At 41.1% G+C, this 18,765-nt stretch overlaps 3 protein-coding genes across 6 annotated transcripts; 2 read left to right on the top strand and 1 right to left on the bottom strand.

Moving 5' to 3' along the window:
* Window positions 1–444: 444 nt before the first annotated feature.
* Window positions 445–10,018, top strand: fzd6 (frizzled class receptor 6). 2 transcript variants are annotated; one of them, XM_029504187.1, is made up of 8 exons: window positions 445–577; window positions 1,752–2,192; window positions 5,293–5,489; window positions 5,575–6,157; window positions 6,326–6,745; window positions 7,386–7,534; window positions 7,629–8,042; window positions 8,237–10,018. In XM_029504187.1, the coding sequence occupies exons 2-8, from the start codon at window positions 2,007–2,009 to the stop codon at window positions 8,397–8,399; spliced, it is 2,112 nt and encodes a 703-aa protein (XP_029360047.1). In that variant the 5' UTR covers window positions 445–577; window positions 1,752–2,006; the 3' UTR covers window positions 8,400–10,018. The 2 variants fall into 2 exon arrangements, with proteins under 2 accessions (XP_029360047.1, XP_029360046.1); XM_029504186.1 differs by having other exon boundaries at window positions 445–581.
* Window positions 10,019–10,227: 209 nt separating this feature from the next.
* LOC115045040 (collagen triple helix repeat-containing protein 1) lies at window positions 10,228–14,573 on the top strand. Of its 3 annotated transcripts, XM_029504506.1 has the most exons (5): window positions 10,229–10,401; window positions 11,356–11,433; window positions 13,098–13,316; window positions 13,440–13,656; window positions 14,237–14,573. In XM_029504506.1, the coding sequence occupies exons 1-5, from the start codon at window positions 10,291–10,293 to the stop codon at window positions 14,377–14,379; spliced, it is 768 nt and encodes a 255-aa protein (XP_029360366.1). In that variant the 5' UTR covers window positions 10,229–10,290; the 3' UTR covers window positions 14,380–14,573. The 3 variants fall into 3 exon arrangements, with proteins under 3 accessions (XP_029360368.1, XP_029360366.1, XP_029360367.1); XM_029504508.1 differs by lacking the exon at window positions 11,356–11,433 and having other exon boundaries at window positions 10,228–10,359; XM_029504507.1 differs by lacking the exon at window positions 11,356–11,433 and having other exon boundaries at window positions 10,231–10,401.
* Window positions 14,574–15,018: 445 nt separating this feature from the next.
* On the bottom strand, window positions 15,019–18,326 carry LOC115045039 (mitochondrial folate transporter/carrier). Its single transcript, XM_029504505.1, has 7 exons — window positions 17,889–18,326; window positions 17,538–17,688; window positions 17,371–17,456; window positions 16,500–16,654; window positions 16,026–16,139; window positions 15,676–15,821; window positions 15,019–15,561 (listed from the first exon to the last, which is right to left on the bottom strand). Exons 1-7 carry the CDS (start codon window positions 18,091–18,093, stop codon window positions 15,435–15,437), a joined length of 984 nt encoding a protein of 327 aa, XP_029360365.1. The 5' UTR covers window positions 18,094–18,326; the 3' UTR covers window positions 15,019–15,434.
* Between the last annotated feature and the right edge of the window lie 439 nt (window positions 18,327–18,765).

The following is an 18,765-nucleotide window of genomic DNA, read 5'->3' as shown; positions in this document are numbered from 1 at the left end:
ATAAGCTCTGGTCTTTACCTTGGATCTGGGATTGTCCCATCTTTTATATGAAATTTACACACATGCTGCGTTTAGGGAGTTCCCCTTCAATTCTTAAATGCATTGTTCAATTCATCTGCTGTAGTCTCATCTAATGTAACACTTCACCTTGCAAAATTATATAGGTGGATTGAATTCGACATATTAAGATCTTTCAGAGGAATACTTCGAAACCTGACGTGACGAACAAAGTTTCTTGAAATGTTTTAATTGTAGCTTAAACAAAGACACTCAACCCTTTTTAGGGATACTGTTTTCTGTAGTTCAAATAATGCATGTTAGTAAACGACAGTTTGAGACTAAATGCGTAGCAGCTATTTCGACAATTGTCCCTCCACATCGGTTTATATGAGTCTCCGAAGAAACACACATTTCCTACTGCATTTGAAGGCAGCGTGTGTATGGAGCAGCCCCATCAGAAAAGACGGAGGCACCAGGCAGGAGCTTATCGCAGGAAACAGGCTTCCACATTCCCAAAGATTTACCCCGACCACCGTCCATGTAGCCAGCATTTTCATGAACTCCGGGACAGTTGAGCGTAGGTACGTTTCTGTTTGTTAGTTTTTTTTGGGTTTTTTTTGCTCCTCATAGCTTTCTAACTCTTATCACCGAAGTTGTTTCGGGCCCCCGTCCGGTGGCAGCCACCGAGCCAGGGATGTTTACTGTACTCTGCGGGCAGCTGGGCTTTCCTGTCCTCGGTAGACGTTTTCAACAAAAATACCCAGCCTCATGGGTTTTAAAGAAACTAAGGTGTGAGGTTAAGTGTTAAACTAACCCTTACGCCTGCTTGTTAACGTAACGTGGTATTGCTGGCGGTCAAACATTTATTTTGCTGACTTTGTTGTCTTTTTAGTTATTGTTGCTATGCTAACCGAAAAGTTTATCCTTCTGACCGACCACAATGTGCTAACCCTGTTATTTCAGCGCAACCAGCCCACAGTTGTGGTGATTGTTGAACTGCTAAATATAGAAAGATTAGATGACTCTCACCACCAGTTGATCCAAACGACTGCATAAACAGCTTGTAAAGCCAAACGTACATGTAAACAACTTCGAATACAAATTGTTGTGATACACATGCACACGTGTCAGTTTACAGACAATAACAAGGAGCAGTAATCAAAACAATCTTAGATGGGCCTCCACGAAAAGCTAAACCCGCTTGTGTTTTCACTCGGAAAGAATTGCACTGTGAGGCATTCGGGACTCTTAGTTGCATATGCCGTGCAAGTACTTGAAGCTCACACTTGACACTTTAATGTGAAGGTTAATGTGCATCAACAAGCTGAGACTCATTCTTCGGAATCAGCCAGGATCCTTAGCATTCTCCACCCTCTGTAAATTCATGCCTCTGAAGTCTGCACAGGGATTGACTGGATTTTGGTCCCTTAATTCCACCTGCCTGCTGCGCCTTTCAACAGTGCTTCCAAACTGGAGCCCAGGGACCTCAGGGAACTCACAGTGGTGTACTTAAATTTCATTCTTTGGGTGATAGTGCAATTAGAGGTTGCATGGTAGACCGTTTTGATGATAGGGCTTCGTTCTGTCTCTGCTCTGCAATTGTGAAGTAATAACTACATGCAAAAATCTTTTCAGATGGGGTTTCTGAGGACAAATTTTCATGAAACAAAGGTTGTGGTTCAAAAGAAACCTCTGTGTACTTGTTAAGATCAAAATATCAATTAAATTCAGTATAAATACTTTCATTCCAGGGATGTGGGCTTACCATTGGTGACCCAGCAGCACAGGCTGACCACAACAGGTGGCTGATGGGAAGGTTTAACCAGCTGAGACACCCAGGGGCTCCACTAAGATGCCCCCAGGAGGAGTGAAATGCTGATAACAGCATAAGACGGGGGAATTCAACATTTGGGCCAAGATATCCTCACAGTCAGCCAAAAAGAAATCTGTGCTTGTTTACACAAATAAAACCCACAGTCACAAACTCACTCCAGACAGCCGTCACAATGCTGATGCCAGGACCACTGTGCATCTGTCTGGCACTGATATGGATGGGATGCTGCAGGGCCCACAGTCTGTTTACCTGTGAGCCGATTACAGTGCATCGATGCTTAGGGATGCCCTACAACATGACCTTCTTTCCTAACATGATGGAGCACTATGATCAGGATATTGCAGCCAGTTTTATGGAGGTGAGTACTGCTAACGCTACACATATCAGTTTGTTGATGTACCAATATAGGATGCATTGATTGCTCCTGATTAATCTGGTTAACTGCCACAAAAGTTAACTATGCAGAGAAAATTAAACTAATCAGTATGCAGTGGCATTTCATTTTCAATGCATTCAATGCATATTTAATATGTTGTTTGACCATGACTTATCTTTGTCAGTTCCCATCTAAAGTCACAATATATTACAGATTTATATTGGCAATGGGTGGAACTGGTCAATCCAAACCCATGCTATGGATGTGGACAGATTTGGTGAAAAACCAACATCGTTCACACCCACAGATCTTCATTTTAAATACTAGTGGAGATAGTTTCCAAGAGGAGAAAATTAAACCCATTCGGGCAAAATCCATCTGCGGAATTTGGAATAAACGGGTTTTTCCAATTCTAAATATCTTCAAGGGGAAACTTTATATTATTGAACTTACCAACTGCTGACCTGATCAGTAATCTTTTATTAATTTTTAAGAGGAAATGTAGCCAGCCAGTGATTGAAAAAAGGTATCCTTTGCTTGCAAATAAAATATAAATTTGACTCACATTCACAGAAAATGGATATCATCTCAAAATAATTGCCATTATTATTGCTTTCATTTGTGTTACTCATGGCTCCAACCTGTAAATGTCACTGTCTGCCAACCTTCAGAAATGCATATTGATTGAGCCATTAATATAATTTTGTAATGGTTGTCAACAGGCACACATAAATTACCTGGCACAGTTTGTCCACATATCATGCCCGATTGGATCTGTTATGAATAATCAGGCATCATGTATAAATGACTCTAAAAACACTCCCATATTGATATTATATGAATATATGAATATATATTATATAATATATATTATATGAATATATATAATATATGAATATCTTGACATTAGATACTTTTCTTATTAGGCTAAGAAACAATAAGTGTCTTATTTATGGCTGAAGTGACAGGGCTAAAGTGAGCACCCACCCAGAGATTTGAGGTATAAGCACTGTTTCTATAAATATGTCCAAAAACCTCTTGTGCTGTAGCTGCAGTGTCATAGTACTTTATATCTATGAGGTGAATTTAAAATGCTCATCATGATTTTGTAAAAACCTTGTATAATGAAACTGAAGTTACATCAAGTAAAGTGAATTAATGTTAGGAGTGTTGATTTGACTGTCTCATATCTGTGTGGTCTAGTTCTGAATACAGTTAGCTTCATGATGGCTACAAAGATGTTTTTTGTTTTTTTTCCAAAGGTGTTTGTGGAACGAGTAGTGTCTTGTGTCTCTTCTCAGCAATGAACTCAGTTTCTGCTGTAGTTGCATCCTGTGTCTTAGCATTTCTGAAGGCCAGGGTTTGGGTTACACACATTCAGTGTTAGAGCATTGAACACGAACAGTGATCTGTTAAAGGAGTCTTTTGTGTAGCATCTGGCAAAGGTATAGGCTTCTTATTTCACAGCAACTGTGCCACGGGCAACTTCATCGACTTTGTTATGAGAGGCCTTTGATTTTTGGAGGAGGGAGGAGGGGGAACACACCCAGTCCCTACACAGAACTGCATACCACAATGAGTACTCTCTGTTAATCACTCACTCATTTCCCCCCGTACAGGCCCATACCTCCACAGTCCTTTTTCACAGGTGACAGCTGTACACTCTCTGGTCTACGTCCAACATTACATACTATACATAGCTTTCTGAAAGTGTGCAGTGATTTATTACAAATTCCAGATGCTGTAATCAAGCAAACTTGTGTTTTTTACCGGGCTTAGTCCAGCCTATCAGCGGGATTTTCCGGAGGAGGGTTAACCTTTTTCCGCCCTTGTTCCCAGATTCCAATGCTGTTTGCCAGGCTCAGAAACAGAAAAGTTTGAAGTGTGTGTGAATACAAAGAGAGCAGAAAGACGAATGGATGTAGTGCAACACACAGGGTACACTGGAGGCTCTTAAAAACCTAGGCTAAAGTTTGAAAGGTTTCAAGCCATTTTTTCAATCATTAATGCTTGAAGTACTTTGCTATGAAATTCTCTGCTAAGGATTTTGCTTATAAGATCAACTCAACTTATACGACTGGTTGAGCTTTCTGAAATGAGGGCAGGTATTTACAGTTGGTCTGCTGTAAAGCAAATAAGGGTCAGATTGTTGAGAAATGCAGAGCTCACTGACAAGGAGTCCAGGACCTCCGCAGGAGAGAGACAAGGACACTTACTGTCAGAGGGGGCAGGTCCAAGGCCCAGAGATGTGGGCCTACTGCCAGATGGGGTTTCTGGAGAAAAAAGAAAGGAAACATTGAATGGTGGACTGTGTGGATGAGAGAAAGAGAGAGAGAGAGAGAGAGAGAGTAAGTTTTGCAGTGTAGTTTGACATGAGTCTGTTTGCACACAAAGGTGTGATGGTGGCTGGACAGGTCCAAATCCAAAATGTCTACATAATTAGAGCAAATAAATAATAAATCTAACATTTACAGTCAAAGGATACAGAAAGAGTAGCATACACCTGATATGTTTAACTGGTATCAAGTTGTCTTCAGTGCAAGCTGCGTATCACCAGACAGTCCACACTCCATGCAAACACATTAATACTGTGGCTCCTCTGCAGTCCAACCTGTCAACAGCTCTGCATTCCAGCCTTCCTGGCCTGTTGTGTATTTCTAAATGTCCGTGCACTCATTTCCTGCCACCTATACTGCACCTCCTTCTCCTTCCCCTCATACAAGCTCCTGGCCAATGTGTTGAAACGGAAGAATATGGTTCCCAACCAGTGAATGGGCCCCTTTGTGTGGTGCTATAGACCAATGCAGCTCAACAAACTAAAGTTAATACTTTTATGTAGAGCTGAAATTTCCAATGTGGTTGATCTGTAATCCTTTAAGTAAAACAAAGTTGACTTATCACGATTCATCATCACTTCCATATGCCTTGAATTTTCATGTTGAAATTGCTTCTTTTTGGGGAAAAAATATTCCTAGTCATTGGGCAAGTTATTGTATTTTTAATCAAATCAAACTACATGTGTTGACAACAGCCTCTCATTCAGAATTTATCAACACTACATAAGTTTTCTCTCAATCTCCAGCCATTCATGCCTCTGGCAAACCTGCACTGCTCTCCAGATGTCCACCACTTCCTTTGTCAAGCTTTTATCCCAGCATGCACTGAGGAGAATAAGGTGATGCGTCCATGCAGAGAAGACTGTGAGGCTGTAATGTCAGACTGCAAGGAGAGTATTCGTGTCTTTGACATACCCTGGCCCACCGAGCTTCAGTGTGACAAGTAAGTCTTCATAAAAGAAAATCCACAAGAACACTACTAATTATTCCTGATCAGTTAATTATCCTGTTACTTTTGTTCCTCTTAGATTGGACCCATGTAGTTTGACTGATTCTTTGGTGCTTCGTGCAACCACAGCCATGAGCTCCACCTCATCAGCTAAGAGGGACTTGGGCTTCTGGTGCCCTCTACAGTTAAAGACCAAGCCAGGCCATGGATCGTCATTCCTGGGCGCCCAGGACTGTGCTCCGCCTTGCTCCAACATGTACTTCAAACCCCACGACATTGATTTTGCCAAGAGCTTCATTGGTGTGTGCTCTATCATCTGCTTGGGTGCCACGCTCTTCACGTTCCTTACTTTCCTCATTGACGTCAAACGTTTCCGTTACCCTGAGCGCCCCATAATCTTCTACGCTGTGTGCTACAGCTTTGTCTCACTCATTTACTTCATTGGGTTCCTGTTGGGGAACAATGCAGCCTGTACCAAAGCAGCACATCCTGCAGGTGTGGATACGGTAGTGCTTGGCTCTCAGAGCAAAGGGTGTACTTTGCTTTTTATGCTCCTCTACTTCTTTTCTATCGCTGGTATTGTCTGGTGGGTAATACTCACCATCACCTGGTTCCTGGCAGCTGGACCCAAATGGAGCTGTGAGGCCATAGAGAAGAAAGCGGTGAGTTGTTTTTTGTTTTTTGTTTTTTTTTTTAAGACTTTATTCCCATGTGTTGATAGCTAATAGCAAGAGAATGGAGAAGGGCAGTGTAGAAACTAACACGAGCAAAATGAGGCAACGGTTAACTGAGAGGAGGGTGCACATTTGTTCTTTGTTTTCTGTCTGCAGGTGTGGTTCCACTCAGCTGCTTGGGGGATCCCTGGATCACTAACTGTCATGCTGCTTGCTCTGAACAAGGTTGAAGGGGACAACATCAGTGGGGTTTGCTTCGTAGGACTGTATGACCTGGACGCCCTGCGTTACTTTGTTTTGGCTCCACTGTGTGTGGGCGTCATAGTCGGCCTCTTCCTCATCTTGGCAGGCATCGTTTCTCTCAACCACGTTCGACAGGTCATTCAGCATGATGAGCGCAACCAGGAAAAGCTGAAGAAGTTTATGATCCGCATTGGTGTGTTCAGCTGCCTGTATCTTGTCCCCCTGGTCACCCTGTTAGCCTGCTACACCTATGAACAGAGTCACCGCAGCACTTGGGAGAACACCTGGATCAATGACCGCTGTCAGGAGTACAGCATCCCCTGCTCGTACAAGGTAGATAGTTAAGGCCAAAGCACAGGTATAAGGAGACTTTCCTGCTTGCTATGTTAAATTGTAGAGGGGATTGACTTTAAAATAAGGTAAGATACAAAGAGGAATTCTCCAATTTGCGTCTGGGGGGGGGGAATGTGCTTAATAATATGAGGACACACAGGTACTCCTATTTAAAGAAGTTACTGAACAGCTTGAAGCTAAGAGCAGTTTCCCACACACTCATAATTACTTTAAAAATACGCTCACATTCCAGTCCGGCCAATCTTTGATTGGGCTGCTTGAGCCTGTATTTAGTGTACTCATTAATGTTTCATTTGGAAACAAAAAGTTAAATTTGAATCAAATTATTAAAAAAAACACCTGACAATGTCACTGTGAGTAGGATTACTCTTAACAGAGTGAAAACAGACCAAGGCCATGGCAGTCAGGGCAGTGGAACATCTACAGACTAAGGCAATTCGTCTTACTGTACATCTTCATGTATGAAACAGCGTGTACATTAAGAAAAAAAAATCTAATTTTACTAAAAAAGAACATGTCAGAGAGTACAACCTTAATTCAAAATACACTATTAATCTCTTATTTAAAAAAGAAAAGAAAAAGGTTTCCATATCCATTTGAGTTTGTCTCTTTGTTTTAGACAATGGAACACGACCGTCCTGACCTCGCTCTGTTTTTGGTGAAGTACTTGATGACACTGGTGGTTGGAATATCTGCAGTGTTTTGGGTCAGTAGCAAGAAGACATGCTCTGAGTGGGCTTTCTTCTGCAACAGGACTCGTAAGAGAGAGTAAGATCCCTTCTCTTGTTCAGCTACAGTTCAAATTCACTTTTCCAAAAAGTAATAAATATGGAGTTTTACAAACATGTTCTGCCACTGTCAGTCCCATCAGCGAGAGCCGCAGGGTGCTACAGGAGTCCTGTGAGTTCTTCTTAAAACACAACAGCCGGGTCCAGCACAAGAAGAAACACTACAAGCCCAGCTCCCACAAGCTTAAAGTCATTTCCAAGTCCATGGGCACAAGCACAGGCGCTGCTCCCACCAACGCCTCCACAGCAGTCAACACCACCAGTCAAGGAACCACTGCAATGGGAAACCATGAGCCCCATGTGCAAGGTTCCCTGTCTGAGACCTCTGTTAGGGAGCACCTGGACCGGGGCACCTCCAGCCGAAGCTCCAGACGGGGAGAGAGGGACAGAGAGAGGGAGCGGGAGGGAGCAGAGAGACGCAGCAAAGGTGGAGGCTCTAGTAAGGTCAGCAGCCGTTCAGAGAGCATGCACAGAGTCCCAGATGGGAGGTGAGTGATACTGATCTCATAGTCTTTAGAAAGTTTTTTTTTTTTTTCTTTTCTCCACTTGCAGATCGAACACTTTTGCCTCACGCAGTAATGTGCAGCATCTTTAATATGACTAGTATTTCTCTTTCCCTCTATAATTACTTCTATGAAGGCAATAATCACAATTAACCTTAAATGTGTCCTGGCTGGTTTAGGATGACCCCTAGGAGTGAGCTGTCAGAGGCCAGGCAGGTTTCCAGTGGACAGCAACATCCAGCTGCAAACAGATCACACAGCAGCAGCATCCAAGACTCCACTCACCAGTTGGTGCACCAGGTGACTGAGGAGAGCAAGGACACAAAGCACAGCAGCTGCTGAGATACCTGACCCTGAAATAATGTCTTCATCCATCCATCCATACATACATACCACTAAGAAAACCTTCACACTCAATGCTGGTTAATGTACCATTTTTGTATATTGGCATTCATCATAGAACATTTATACATCAGATTGTGATTGTATTGGTTAGAATATAGTAAGTGACTGTTCATTTCCAACCAACTGTAACTTGCCTTGCATTTTGGACCAGAACATGAGTTTTAGCGAAAAGTCTCAAGGTGTTAAATGATTAAGTTTGGGTGACAGCTTTGTCTTTCAGTTTTACTGAGCTTTTATTCTTAGACCTGAATGTTGCAGAGCAGTGCAGCTGTATCCTAACTGTACAACTGCCAGTTTAATTTAAAAGTGTGTGTCAGCTCTACTGTGGAACGATAGTTTAAAGGTTAAGAATGCACAATAGTAAACAAAAGCAATATCAATGTAAATACTATATTTTTTACAAGTCTTTCACTGGATAAGTCACGAACTAAGAGTTTTGTTACATCCAATGTAAGGGGTTTTCCTGTGCCCAAGTGTTTTTGAATGTCTTATCCTTCATGGAAGGTAGTTTGTCTTCAGCCTTCACCTTGCAATACAAACACACTGTGCTGCATTATTTCTCCTTTGGAAAAAAAACATACTCTTAAACTTGACATAGTGGATTTTTAAGTTCTCTTAAAATGATGTGCTTTTATTTGATGTGTATTTTTTTTACTTGTTTCTGCTGTTTAAACACTGATTTTTGCTGAGCTTTTTCCTTTGGAAGCACATGTTCTATGAAATAGGAGAAAGTATAGCTTTACAATTTTCTATGAGTTTTCATTGACAAGCTCCTTGTCTTCAAAGAACCTACAGGTGTCTAACATGTGTGATGTCTACCTATACTCTAGTTGCAGGCATAAATTCCTATGATTTCCATCAAGCAAGCAGAGAAAACAAATTTAAAATGTTTTGCACTGTTTGATAGTGGAAGCACAAATCACTAATTAAAAATGAATAGTCATAAAGATATTTTTAAGAAGTAGGATTTTTCAGGTCTTATTTATAGCATATGGGCTAAGTGCCATATTTCAGTCCTTAAAAAATTAAAATAAAAGGGCCTCTGTGGTTTATATAAACATCTGTCATGCTAAACTGTTTTATTAAGTAAGTGATTCTTCCATTTTATTTTTTTTACCTTTAATGTTTGGGAGTAACATGACAATGTTGATAGTAGTAATCAAAAGGGAATCATTGTCAGTCTCTTTCTACTGTATATTCTTATACCAGCCTGTGGACGGGGGTCTTTGCTATTGCTGTACCAAGACTTACTGGAGCAATTGAAAAGCTCTGTACTGATCTTTGAGCTGTTCTTTTTTTTTTTTTTATGTAGCCCATGTTTTCATATTGTGTTTCATAATTTTGTATCTCAACAATTTCCTTTTGATAAAATATTGAATAATAAAAGACTGGATTTGCGTAGTTGGCCTTGTCAAGCCAAATCATGATAAATGTAGATTTCATTCAGCTATAATGGAATGCAAAAGAGAAATCCATATGCAAATATCACATATCTATGAATGACACATGAAGTCAATATATCAGAATAATTTCATATTTAATACATGGTGAGCCCGTACAAAATAATTTGCCAACATTAATTAAATATATATTGTTAATATGGAAAACATGTCCTAACATCTCTTTCAAGTTTGAACACATATAGAGGTTTTCCTCTGCAGAATGAATCTCTCGGGGATGGGGAGAGGTTTTGGTTTTTTTGGGTTTGTTTTTCTTTTCTTTTTTTTTTTTTCTGAGCCCTCCTCCGGACTCCCAACTGTCTGGAGCTGGAGTCCAACTGTCGCCTCGGCGCTCAGAGCTCAGTCGGTCTCAGTCTGTGTGCTGAAGGATGTTCGCCCTTGTTGCCCGCCTGCTGCTTCTCGTGTGCCTGGCTTTGCCCCTGTACGGGGTGGAAAAGGTGAGAAATAGGGGATACCGAAAGGACCCTGACGCCGACAAGGTAAGAGAGGGCAGATAAGATACACCCGCACATGTGGCAGATTTATGCCCTGCTGCTTCTCATAAAGAAAACCTCATTTTTTAAAAAAGAGAAGCATTTAAAGTACTTGTCCTTTTGCTCCACTTTTAGGTTTATCTCTATCAGGTCATTGTCTATTTTATATGTTATTCACGGGGGGAATCTTTTCTCTTGCCATGCACTGTTGTTTGCCAGATGTATATTTAAACGACCGAATCCCCCCAAAAAACAAAAGAAAAAAAAATGCTGATTCAGCTTCAGTGAGTGTGGTGACCACTTGTGGGCCCACATGTGAAATGTATGGTCAGCTGTATCGCTATTATTCTACGGCTGTTCTGCATTAGATTGAATGGACAAAAAAAAGAAAGAAAAAAAAAAGAAAATCCCAAACAGGAAGTTGGGGTCTGGCCAGGAGTCAGTCTGCATTGCTTTGTTATTTGTCAGCCAACCTGAGAAAAAAACAAAAATTTGAATAAAAAAAATACGTTTTTCTATGTTTGACCTGGGGTGACATTTGTGTTTTGTATATTAGCGTTTAGAAATGATACTGGTATTAATCTTATTTTAATTGTATCATTAAATAATGTTCTCAGAAAAAGCACCACCACACCTAATTGACTCATCCTCAACAACCCAAATCTTTAACTATTTTTGGGCAGAACTACACAACCCCTCTCAGCTGTAGGTGGAGAGTGGAGGAACAGAGTAGACATGCATTCCCTCATCAATCTCTTGGGGGTCAAATGAAAGTGAAACTTTATTTATTTTGTTGGGACTGTCGAGGCCTCCACCTTCCAAACATGGTATCCTAAAAGTCTACACACTCTCCACTGAGCTCAAGCAGTTGCTCTTCATTGTGCCTCGGTCCTATTCTGCATTTGGGACGACCATGGAAGGATGGAATGAATACCATTTTATGTTACCATCTGTATCTAGTGCACTGGAAATGATGCAGAAAAGCCCAACTGTACTAGACACTCTGGAGAAGGAAGATCTTCTTATTTGAGCAACATGGTAATCAGAAAATGCTACTTTGATTCCTTTTGAGATCCTCTGAATATGAAAAACTCTCGAAGCCCAGCACATCTACGCTCTGCATGCTTCAGGAAAGCTTCAGTCCTCACCTAGTTTTTGACTAATGCATGAAATGCTATTGATTCCTCAGCACTTGGGGCGAATGCAGATTTTTTGCTTAAGAAACAGTAAAGGACTGTGTGCTACTAATACTCAGCAGGGCTGGACTGTAATTCATGCAAGCAGGGAGCACCACGACACAAACAGCAGACTGGATGTTAATATAAAAGTCATCTGTGTGGCTAAATGGACAGAGGTTCCATTCATCGGTCCCCTTTGAAAAGGTTTCCAAAAAACCAGCCCTTAATATAACTCAGACATTTCCTATCAGCTGGACAGACACATGGATTACTTGCAACATTTTTACATTTTCCCAGCTATTAGCCAAGAGGCTTGGAAATTTTGTCTCTTTTTCTTAAGGATAAATTCCAAAATTATTACAGCACTTGCATACCAATACCACAACTTACTGGGGTAATCACAGACTTCCCAGTTTTCTATGGAGATGATGTCAGATCTCACATCGTCGGGTTGCTCCAGTAAAGCCACTTAATGGCGAAAACAGACTCTCAGCCATCTGGTCCACTGCAGCAGATGTTAAAATTCTGTCATTCTCTCCACGTATAGCCGAATTTTCAGATTCACATGCTTTGAACTAGTTTTCTGCCTTAGCCCAGAGACTGAAGCCTCAGCACAAGATGTCTTAACACGAGTAGAAACTCTTTGTTCTCTCTTGCCTTGGGACTGTTTTCTTTGCCTTAATACCTCTTGGTCACATGCCTCCAATAACTGCTCCACAGCTGCATGCTGAGGAGAAAGGTCAGCGATGACCAAACAAAAACCCGGACACAAATGCATTTGGCATCAGCGTTTGCTTAAGGGTGTGGATGCACTCCCACGTGTCAGTTTATGTCTGTCTTGGCTCAATGAATGAGTTTATGAAGCTCACAAATCTCCTAACCAAAATTAAAATAATACCCACTCCCACTAAAAATACTTTTACAGTTAACCTACAAGCTGCAGTTTGTTGGTCAAATTGTGTCACTGAAGAACACATTACACAATGCCTCTTGGAACTTCATTGTGTGTTTGCCTGAATGTTGTAGGCTTTGCCAAGCTCCTCTGTCTCTGTGCGTCTGTGTGTATTTTGAGTCTGCTTGAGTAAGATACAGCGTCTGCTTAAACATAGTAGGAGATTCGATGGGACAGTGAATCACATCAAGACACCTACTAATTTAGGTCATCACCAGGCCCTCACTTCCTCATTAACACACAGTCCGTCGCACACTTGCTACACTAGGCATCATGGTCGCAGGGTCTATTCCTTTGCCTTGGTTGGATCACATCTGTTTTTACACTTAATTCAGCCTGATGGCAGTGTATTTGTTTATATGGCTTGAAAATGGAGTATAATCTGGCTGCTTGTGTGTGATGGTTGGATGGATGGCAGCATTTAGGAGTCTGCAGAGCATGCAGCCCAACCAGGGGTTTAACCCTGAGGAAGAAGAAAACCAAAATCTGAAACAGGAAGTGCGACAACAATAGGCTTTGCTGATGTTGTTGTATCAACTTCACCTCTACGTCTGCTCTACCCTGGTTTTCAGCTTGGCAGCTGCCTACAGGGGCCAGCAGGCACCCCTGGCAGGGATGGTAACCCTGGGGCCAACGGTATTCCAGGGACACCTGGCATTCCTGGCCGTGACGGTCTCAAAGGGGAGAAAGGCGAATGCATCAGTGAGATCTTCGAGGAGCCCTGGAGGCCAAACTACAAGCAGTGTGCCTGGAACTCTCTGAATTATGGCATTGACCTGGGGAAAGTGGCTGTAAGTATTGTGCACCAGAGAATTACACATTGTGGGTGTTGAATTCAAGCGTTTTACCGATTCACATCGTGGGACAGCCTACACAAAGCAAGAGTGGCACAGCTGCTGTATGGTGTGTTGCAGGACTGTACGTTCACCAAGCTGCGTTCGGACAGTTCCCTCAGAGTCCTCTTTAGTGGCTCCCTCAGACTCAAGTGCAAGAACGCATGCTGCCAGAGGTGGTACTTCACCTTCAACGGAGCGGAGTGTACAGGACCCCTGCCCATAGAGTCAATCATCTACTTAGACCAGGGAAGCCCAGAGCTCAACTCCACCATCAACATCCACAGAACATCCTCAGGTCTTCATTTCACTACTTTACTTATTTACTCATGTTTATTGTTGAAAAGGGTTAGGTGTGTTTGGTGAAAAGATTAATGCCACATTCACCTCTTCAGTAAATAAATGTGTTAAGATTCAGAAAGAAAGGAAAGCGGTGTGGCCTTGCAAACACAAAACCTGTCCTGCAAAATCTTGTATGTCTTAAATTTGTGATAAATGCAAAAAGTACCAAAGTATAAAAACAACATGTTTTGGTTTCGAGACAAGCTATAAATTCCCATCTCCATACTTTGTGCTCCATGGCAGCTGTTTATAGCTGGATATTTACTGGCAACTTTTTGAGGTAGTATCCAGCTTCTCATCTGTGTCTGGGCAAGAGAGCAAAAGGTTTTTAAAAAATGGTTCTTTTAATTTAGCTACTCTGGATTTTGGAAACCAACACTCAGACTTTTCAAATATGCTTAGTTACACTCTTCAAATTTGACTTTGGAGAGTTGACCAGTGTGCCAACAGAATAATTAGAAATTTCTATCTCTACAGGCTGTCTGGGTGTTCTCTGCAATTCATTTGCACTGTCTCTCGTCCTTCTTTCTCTCCAGTTGAAGGCCTGTGTGAGGGCGTCAAAGCAGGCTTGGTGGATGTGGCGGTATGGGTGGGGACCTGCGCTGACTATCCCAGAGGTGACGCATCTACAGGCTGGAATTCAGTATCCAGGATTATCATTGAGGAACTGCCTAAATAAGGAAACAGCCTTGTACAGAGTAAAAGTATGTTATCTGGCCATGCCAAATGACCAGGTATGTTTTTTTGCTGACACACCACAGCATCATTGATGGTAACTTGAATGTTTGTTTTGTTAAAATACTTTATGAGATGACATGCCTGTAAACAAAAATACTGTGTTACTGTCTGCCAAAATTAAAACTTTGTACTGTATCTTTTCTGCTTGTGAGTGCTGATAGAATTCAGTGATCAAATAAGACATTGCCACAAGACAGTATTTAACAATGTACCAGTGTGACCTGTTTATGTCCACTGTTACTATTAATAAATTTTTTTTTTAAAGAATTTAACTCCATGTCTCTACTTACAACCACTGCACTGTTTTAGAAACCCTGAAATATGATGTACTTCACTAAACATATTTACAAAGTTGTACAGAAATCTGAATCAATTCAAAACAGAGGCAAAACATAGATTGGATTTTATGAGAAAATGTTAAAAAAGAATGCGGTTTAAGATGTTCCAAGCAAACAAAGCATTTCTGAAGTACTGTTGGTGTGTTTCAGCTAAATAAATCTCCATGTTTGCCATTCCAAAAAAGAAATAATTTAAAAGAAGACAAATAATATTACGCATTCATGCAACTACAAAACTGATATCTGCTGTTGCTGTTATCAACTTTTAATATTTCAGGCAGCGTCTCCTAATTCCACAAAACATAAATATAAATACTGTAATGAAATATTTCATTCACTTATCTCTCTTCCTTGTTATAAGTCCAAAAACAGATTTGCATGTCCATATAAGAGAACATGCAGCATCCATGGTCAGAGTTGGGGACAAATCGAGACAAAGGAGTTCCTAATCACATTTCACTGACACTCCACAGTTTGTTTTAAAAGAAAACATTTCTAATCTTGCTTTTGTTACTCAGTTTGGCAAACTTTTTCCATTCATTTTCTGTGCAAATGAATGCTGCTCACATTTCCCATTCAGTTTCAGTGTGATGCTCTTCTCTCTTCTCTATCTTTGTGTGTGTGTGTGTGAAGTCAGCCCATGCCCTTCCTCTGAGCCTCATTTATTCTGTCCTAGGAGGAAGTGAGACACATTCTCATACACTACAAAGGTTATGCAGCAGGCAGGAGTGACTCGTATCAAATTAGGGATGATGCCTTTGTAGAAACCAATGGCGCCTTCGTTCCTGCAGAGAGAGTGACATAAATATAACTCTGAAACAAATGGGACATGACAGCTAAATTTAGAAACTAATACTGGGATAATATGTTCAGTCCTTTGGTGAAAGATTATATCATACCTCCATGTCCGTCTTATGACGTCGATAACGCCATTGTATCTAATGTGCTGGTCTTGCAGGCGAGCTCGCACCACCTGATATGGGTAAGTTGTAGACACAGCCAGTATTTTGGATAATGCTGCCATTGTGATGTATTCCAATGCATTCTGTTTGCACACACAGACAAATCGAGAAACAGAGTGAGGGAGGAAGAAACAAAGCGGAGGGGAAAAACTGATGACTCAAGTTTTCAAGTGCTTGATACCAGTTGGCCTCAGTCTCGTGAAACTGAAAAGTTACAAGCTTTATGCATGAGTTTTATTTCAGTCTGAGCATGCTTCCAGTCCCTGCTCATGGTGTGAATGACTCACCAGCTGTGCATCAGAGGGCAATTTCTTGTATTTGTTGTAGTCTCTCTTCAGCTCCTCATAGGCCATGAATTGCAGTGCTCCGTGCGATGTGCCAACCAAACCAGGAACATAGCCCTTGAAATATGCACACTCTGTTAGTTGGTCTTTCCTGATGCAGTGAAAAAGACAGACTTTATGAATTAAAAATCAATAGAAAATTCCTACAATTCCATTATAGTAGTAGCTCCATTTCTGTTTCAAAAAACCTTTGTCAGGTTGATACCAACTAATTTTGTATCAGGGCTAAAATTCATTTGAAAAACATGTAAGTCGCTACCTTTATCAGGTCAACCAACACCAACAGAGGGTGGCAATGCCCTCTGGCATTGAACAACTTAATTTTAAATTAATTCCAATACTTGAAATTAGCACTTACTGTATTTCTAAATCAGAAGTACTTCTACAAAAGAATCAAAAAATACACTGCTGTCTAACCTTGTACAGTCCAGACACTCCCTCGTGGCGGTAAATCTTGACCAGAGCGTCCACCATCCCTTTGTACTGCTTACTGGTTGGGTCAGCATTGTACTGCAGCACTAGTCGGGTTTTTGTCACCCAGATGGGGTTGGTTAGGGTAAGTGTTAAGGCGCCTGGGTGAAGACAAGTAGGAGATTTTAAGAGCAAAGCTTATTATATATAAAAGACATTTTGAAGTGCATGCAGTGACAACTGTCACAAAATACATCCATAGATACAGATACTTCAAATTGACGATGAAATGTGAGGCTGTAATGAGTCTTGTAGACAGTATGAGGTTGTTTAGTTACTCCAAAATCAAAAGACAAAACAGATCAAACATAAGTTCAATTGAAAAAAAAAAAAAAAAAAAAAAAGGGTCCCATCTCTGTTTTACTTTAGTTGTACCATGGTATCAGTATGGTGAGATAGTGGAAATTTGTTATAATGCATCTGTCTCTTGGTCTCTTACTTAAATAGCTTTCCCCAAAAGTCATTAAATAGTGTAGTGTTGCAGTGCAAATTGTCACACTTATAACAACAACAACATATAACAGTGTAACAGCATTTTCTTGTCTTCGTGCACAGCTAAAAGGAGCTATCTCTATCTTTACTTTTTTCTGAAACCTTTTGTGAAGACCAATTTTCAACTTCTAACTTAATTTGGCCACAAGGAAATGGATCCATGTGACTCTGTGAGGAAAAAAATTAACAGAGGAGTGATGTATTTATTTGTCACTGCCTCTTGCTGACCAAGGCCTGGCAAGAGCAGTACTATCTAGGTGCTGTTGTTGACCATGACCTGATGGTGCGAGTGTGTCAGTACTGTTTGGGTAAATGTTGTACTAACCTGCTTGAGCTGCAGACACCAGGTGTTCTGTGGCGCTCAGTTCATTCTGACGACCTTCCTTTGTGTACCCTTTGATTGCATTGTAACTGCAATGGAAGATTGATAAAACACTGAAACTAACGGATGCAGACATCATCCAACAAGTTTATAGCTTCTTGCATACGTACAAAAAGAAGTAGAGACCCCAAGATGCTCCAGCACCCCAGACATTGGGCGTCACTCCTTGATATAGTCCTCTGAGTCCTTCCTGCTGCCAGATACTTTTCATACAGTGCAGTATGCCATGGTACTTTGGTCTTAACTCCAAGCCATCACTCACTGCAATAAAAAGACATTTACAAGAACAAGGGGTTCTTAAAAGGAGCAGCACGAGTGTCCTTGTAAGTCACCATAGTTCTTCATATTTTTATTTGCATGAGGATAAGTACAACTTCTCACTCGAGGGCAACTACTGGGATTATAGATGAGTTAGACGACATTATGCCAGCAGGTACTAACCAATACATTGAAATGTTTACCTGCAAACCTGATTTTAACCAGGTCCAGCGGATGAAGCACCAACGTGGACACCGCTCCTCCACTGAGTCCTGCAATCAGGTTTTCTATCCTCACATGGCTTATGACCTGCTGGACCCGATCGACCAAGGAGATGGCAGAGAAGGGTTTGCTGGGCAGTCCCGTCTCTGTTACCTTAACGGAGTCGTGGTTGGGAGCGGAGCTCATGTTAACTTGGAAATACCTGAAGTAGCTCCTGTCAGCTAGCTGAGTTTACAGCGCGAGCTAGAGATAAAATGTCACTCCTTCACACTCACAAGACAACTCGTTGGGGATACTGCGAGATTAAAATGTCATAAACAGTAGGCAAGAACTCGTCCAAAGCTCCTCGTTTTGTTTGTGTATTAGCGACCGGACCACGTTTCAGACACGCGGCTGCGTTTCTCCGTGACAGCTGTAAACTTACCCAAAATGTCAAGCGGCAGTGTCAAACCCGGCCTTGCTGCTAAGCTTCCAAAATCAAGAGCAACACTTCCGGCTGTAGATTTCAAAGTAAAACAACTCCCGACAAGCGATTTTTGTGTTGTTGATATTTTTGTGCAGTTTGATGAGCTACATGCTCTTTTTTTTATTGTAGGCTCTTGAGACATCCACATGACCTCCCAAGTTGAACTAACGTAGGCAAGACTGATCTGTTAATTGAAAGGAAGCTTTATTTTAGGTATAAATAAAATGTATTGTTATAGCAAAGGGGTGAATATTATATATGCACCTTTTTTTTCATAATTATTAGCATTTTCATTGAATAACAAATATTTTGAAACACGCACAGACCAAATCAAATCAAATCAGATTTACTTGTATAGCGCCAAATCATAACAAAGTTACATCAAGGCACTT

The sequence above is a fragment of the Echeneis naucrates genome, chromosome 6 (genome assembly GCF_900963305.1).
Source record: "Echeneis naucrates chromosome 6, fEcheNa1.1, whole genome shotgun sequence".
In the NCBI taxonomy this organism is placed as follows: domain Eukaryota; kingdom Metazoa; phylum Chordata; class Actinopteri; order Carangiformes; family Echeneidae; genus Echeneis; species Echeneis naucrates.
This window is presented reverse-complemented; position numbering and strand designations above follow the sequence as displayed.

What these genes read in the sequence shown, in the direction of transcription:
- fzd6 (XM_029504187.1), top strand. Translation starts at nt 2,007, where the DNA reads ATGCTGATGCCAGGACCACTGTGCATCTGTCTGGCACTGATATGGATG. An exon ending in ACCGAGCTTCAGTGTGACAA is followed by an intron (nt 5,490 to 5,574) that starts GTAAGTCTTCAT and finishes TGTTCCTCTTAG; the next exon opens with ATTGGACCCATGTAGTTTGA. An exon ending in AACAGGACTCGTAAGAGAGA is followed by an intron (nt 7,535 to 7,628) that starts GTAAGATCCCTT and finishes TGCCACTGTCAG; the next exon opens with TCCCATCAGCGAGAGCCGCA.
- LOC115045040 (XM_029504506.1), top strand. Translation starts at nt 10,291, where the DNA reads ATGTTCGCCCTTGTTGCCCGCCTGCTGCTTCTCGTGTGCCTGGCTTTG. An exon ending in TTGACCTGGGGAAAGTGGCT is followed by an intron (nt 13,317 to 13,439) that starts GTAAGTATTGTG and finishes GGTGTGTTGCAG; the next exon opens with GACTGTACGTTCACCAAGCT. An exon ending in CATCCACAGAACATCCTCAG is followed by an intron (nt 13,657 to 14,236) that starts GTCTTCATTTCA and finishes CTTTCTCTCCAG; the next exon opens with TTGAAGGCCTGTGTGAGGGC.
- LOC115045039 (XM_029504505.1), bottom strand. Translation starts at nt 18,093, where the DNA reads ATGAGCTCCGCTCCCAACCACGACTCCGTTAAGGTAACAGAGACGGGA. An exon ending in TGGGGTCTCTACTTCTTTTT is followed by an intron (nt 17,457 to 17,537) that starts GTACGTATGCAA and finishes CTTCCATTGCAG; the next exon opens with TTACAATGCAATCAAAGGGT. An exon ending in GGTGTCTGCAGCTCAAGCAG is followed by an intron (nt 16,655 to 17,370) that starts GTTAGTACAACA and finishes GTCTTCACCCAG; the next exon opens with GCGCCTTAACACTTACCCTA.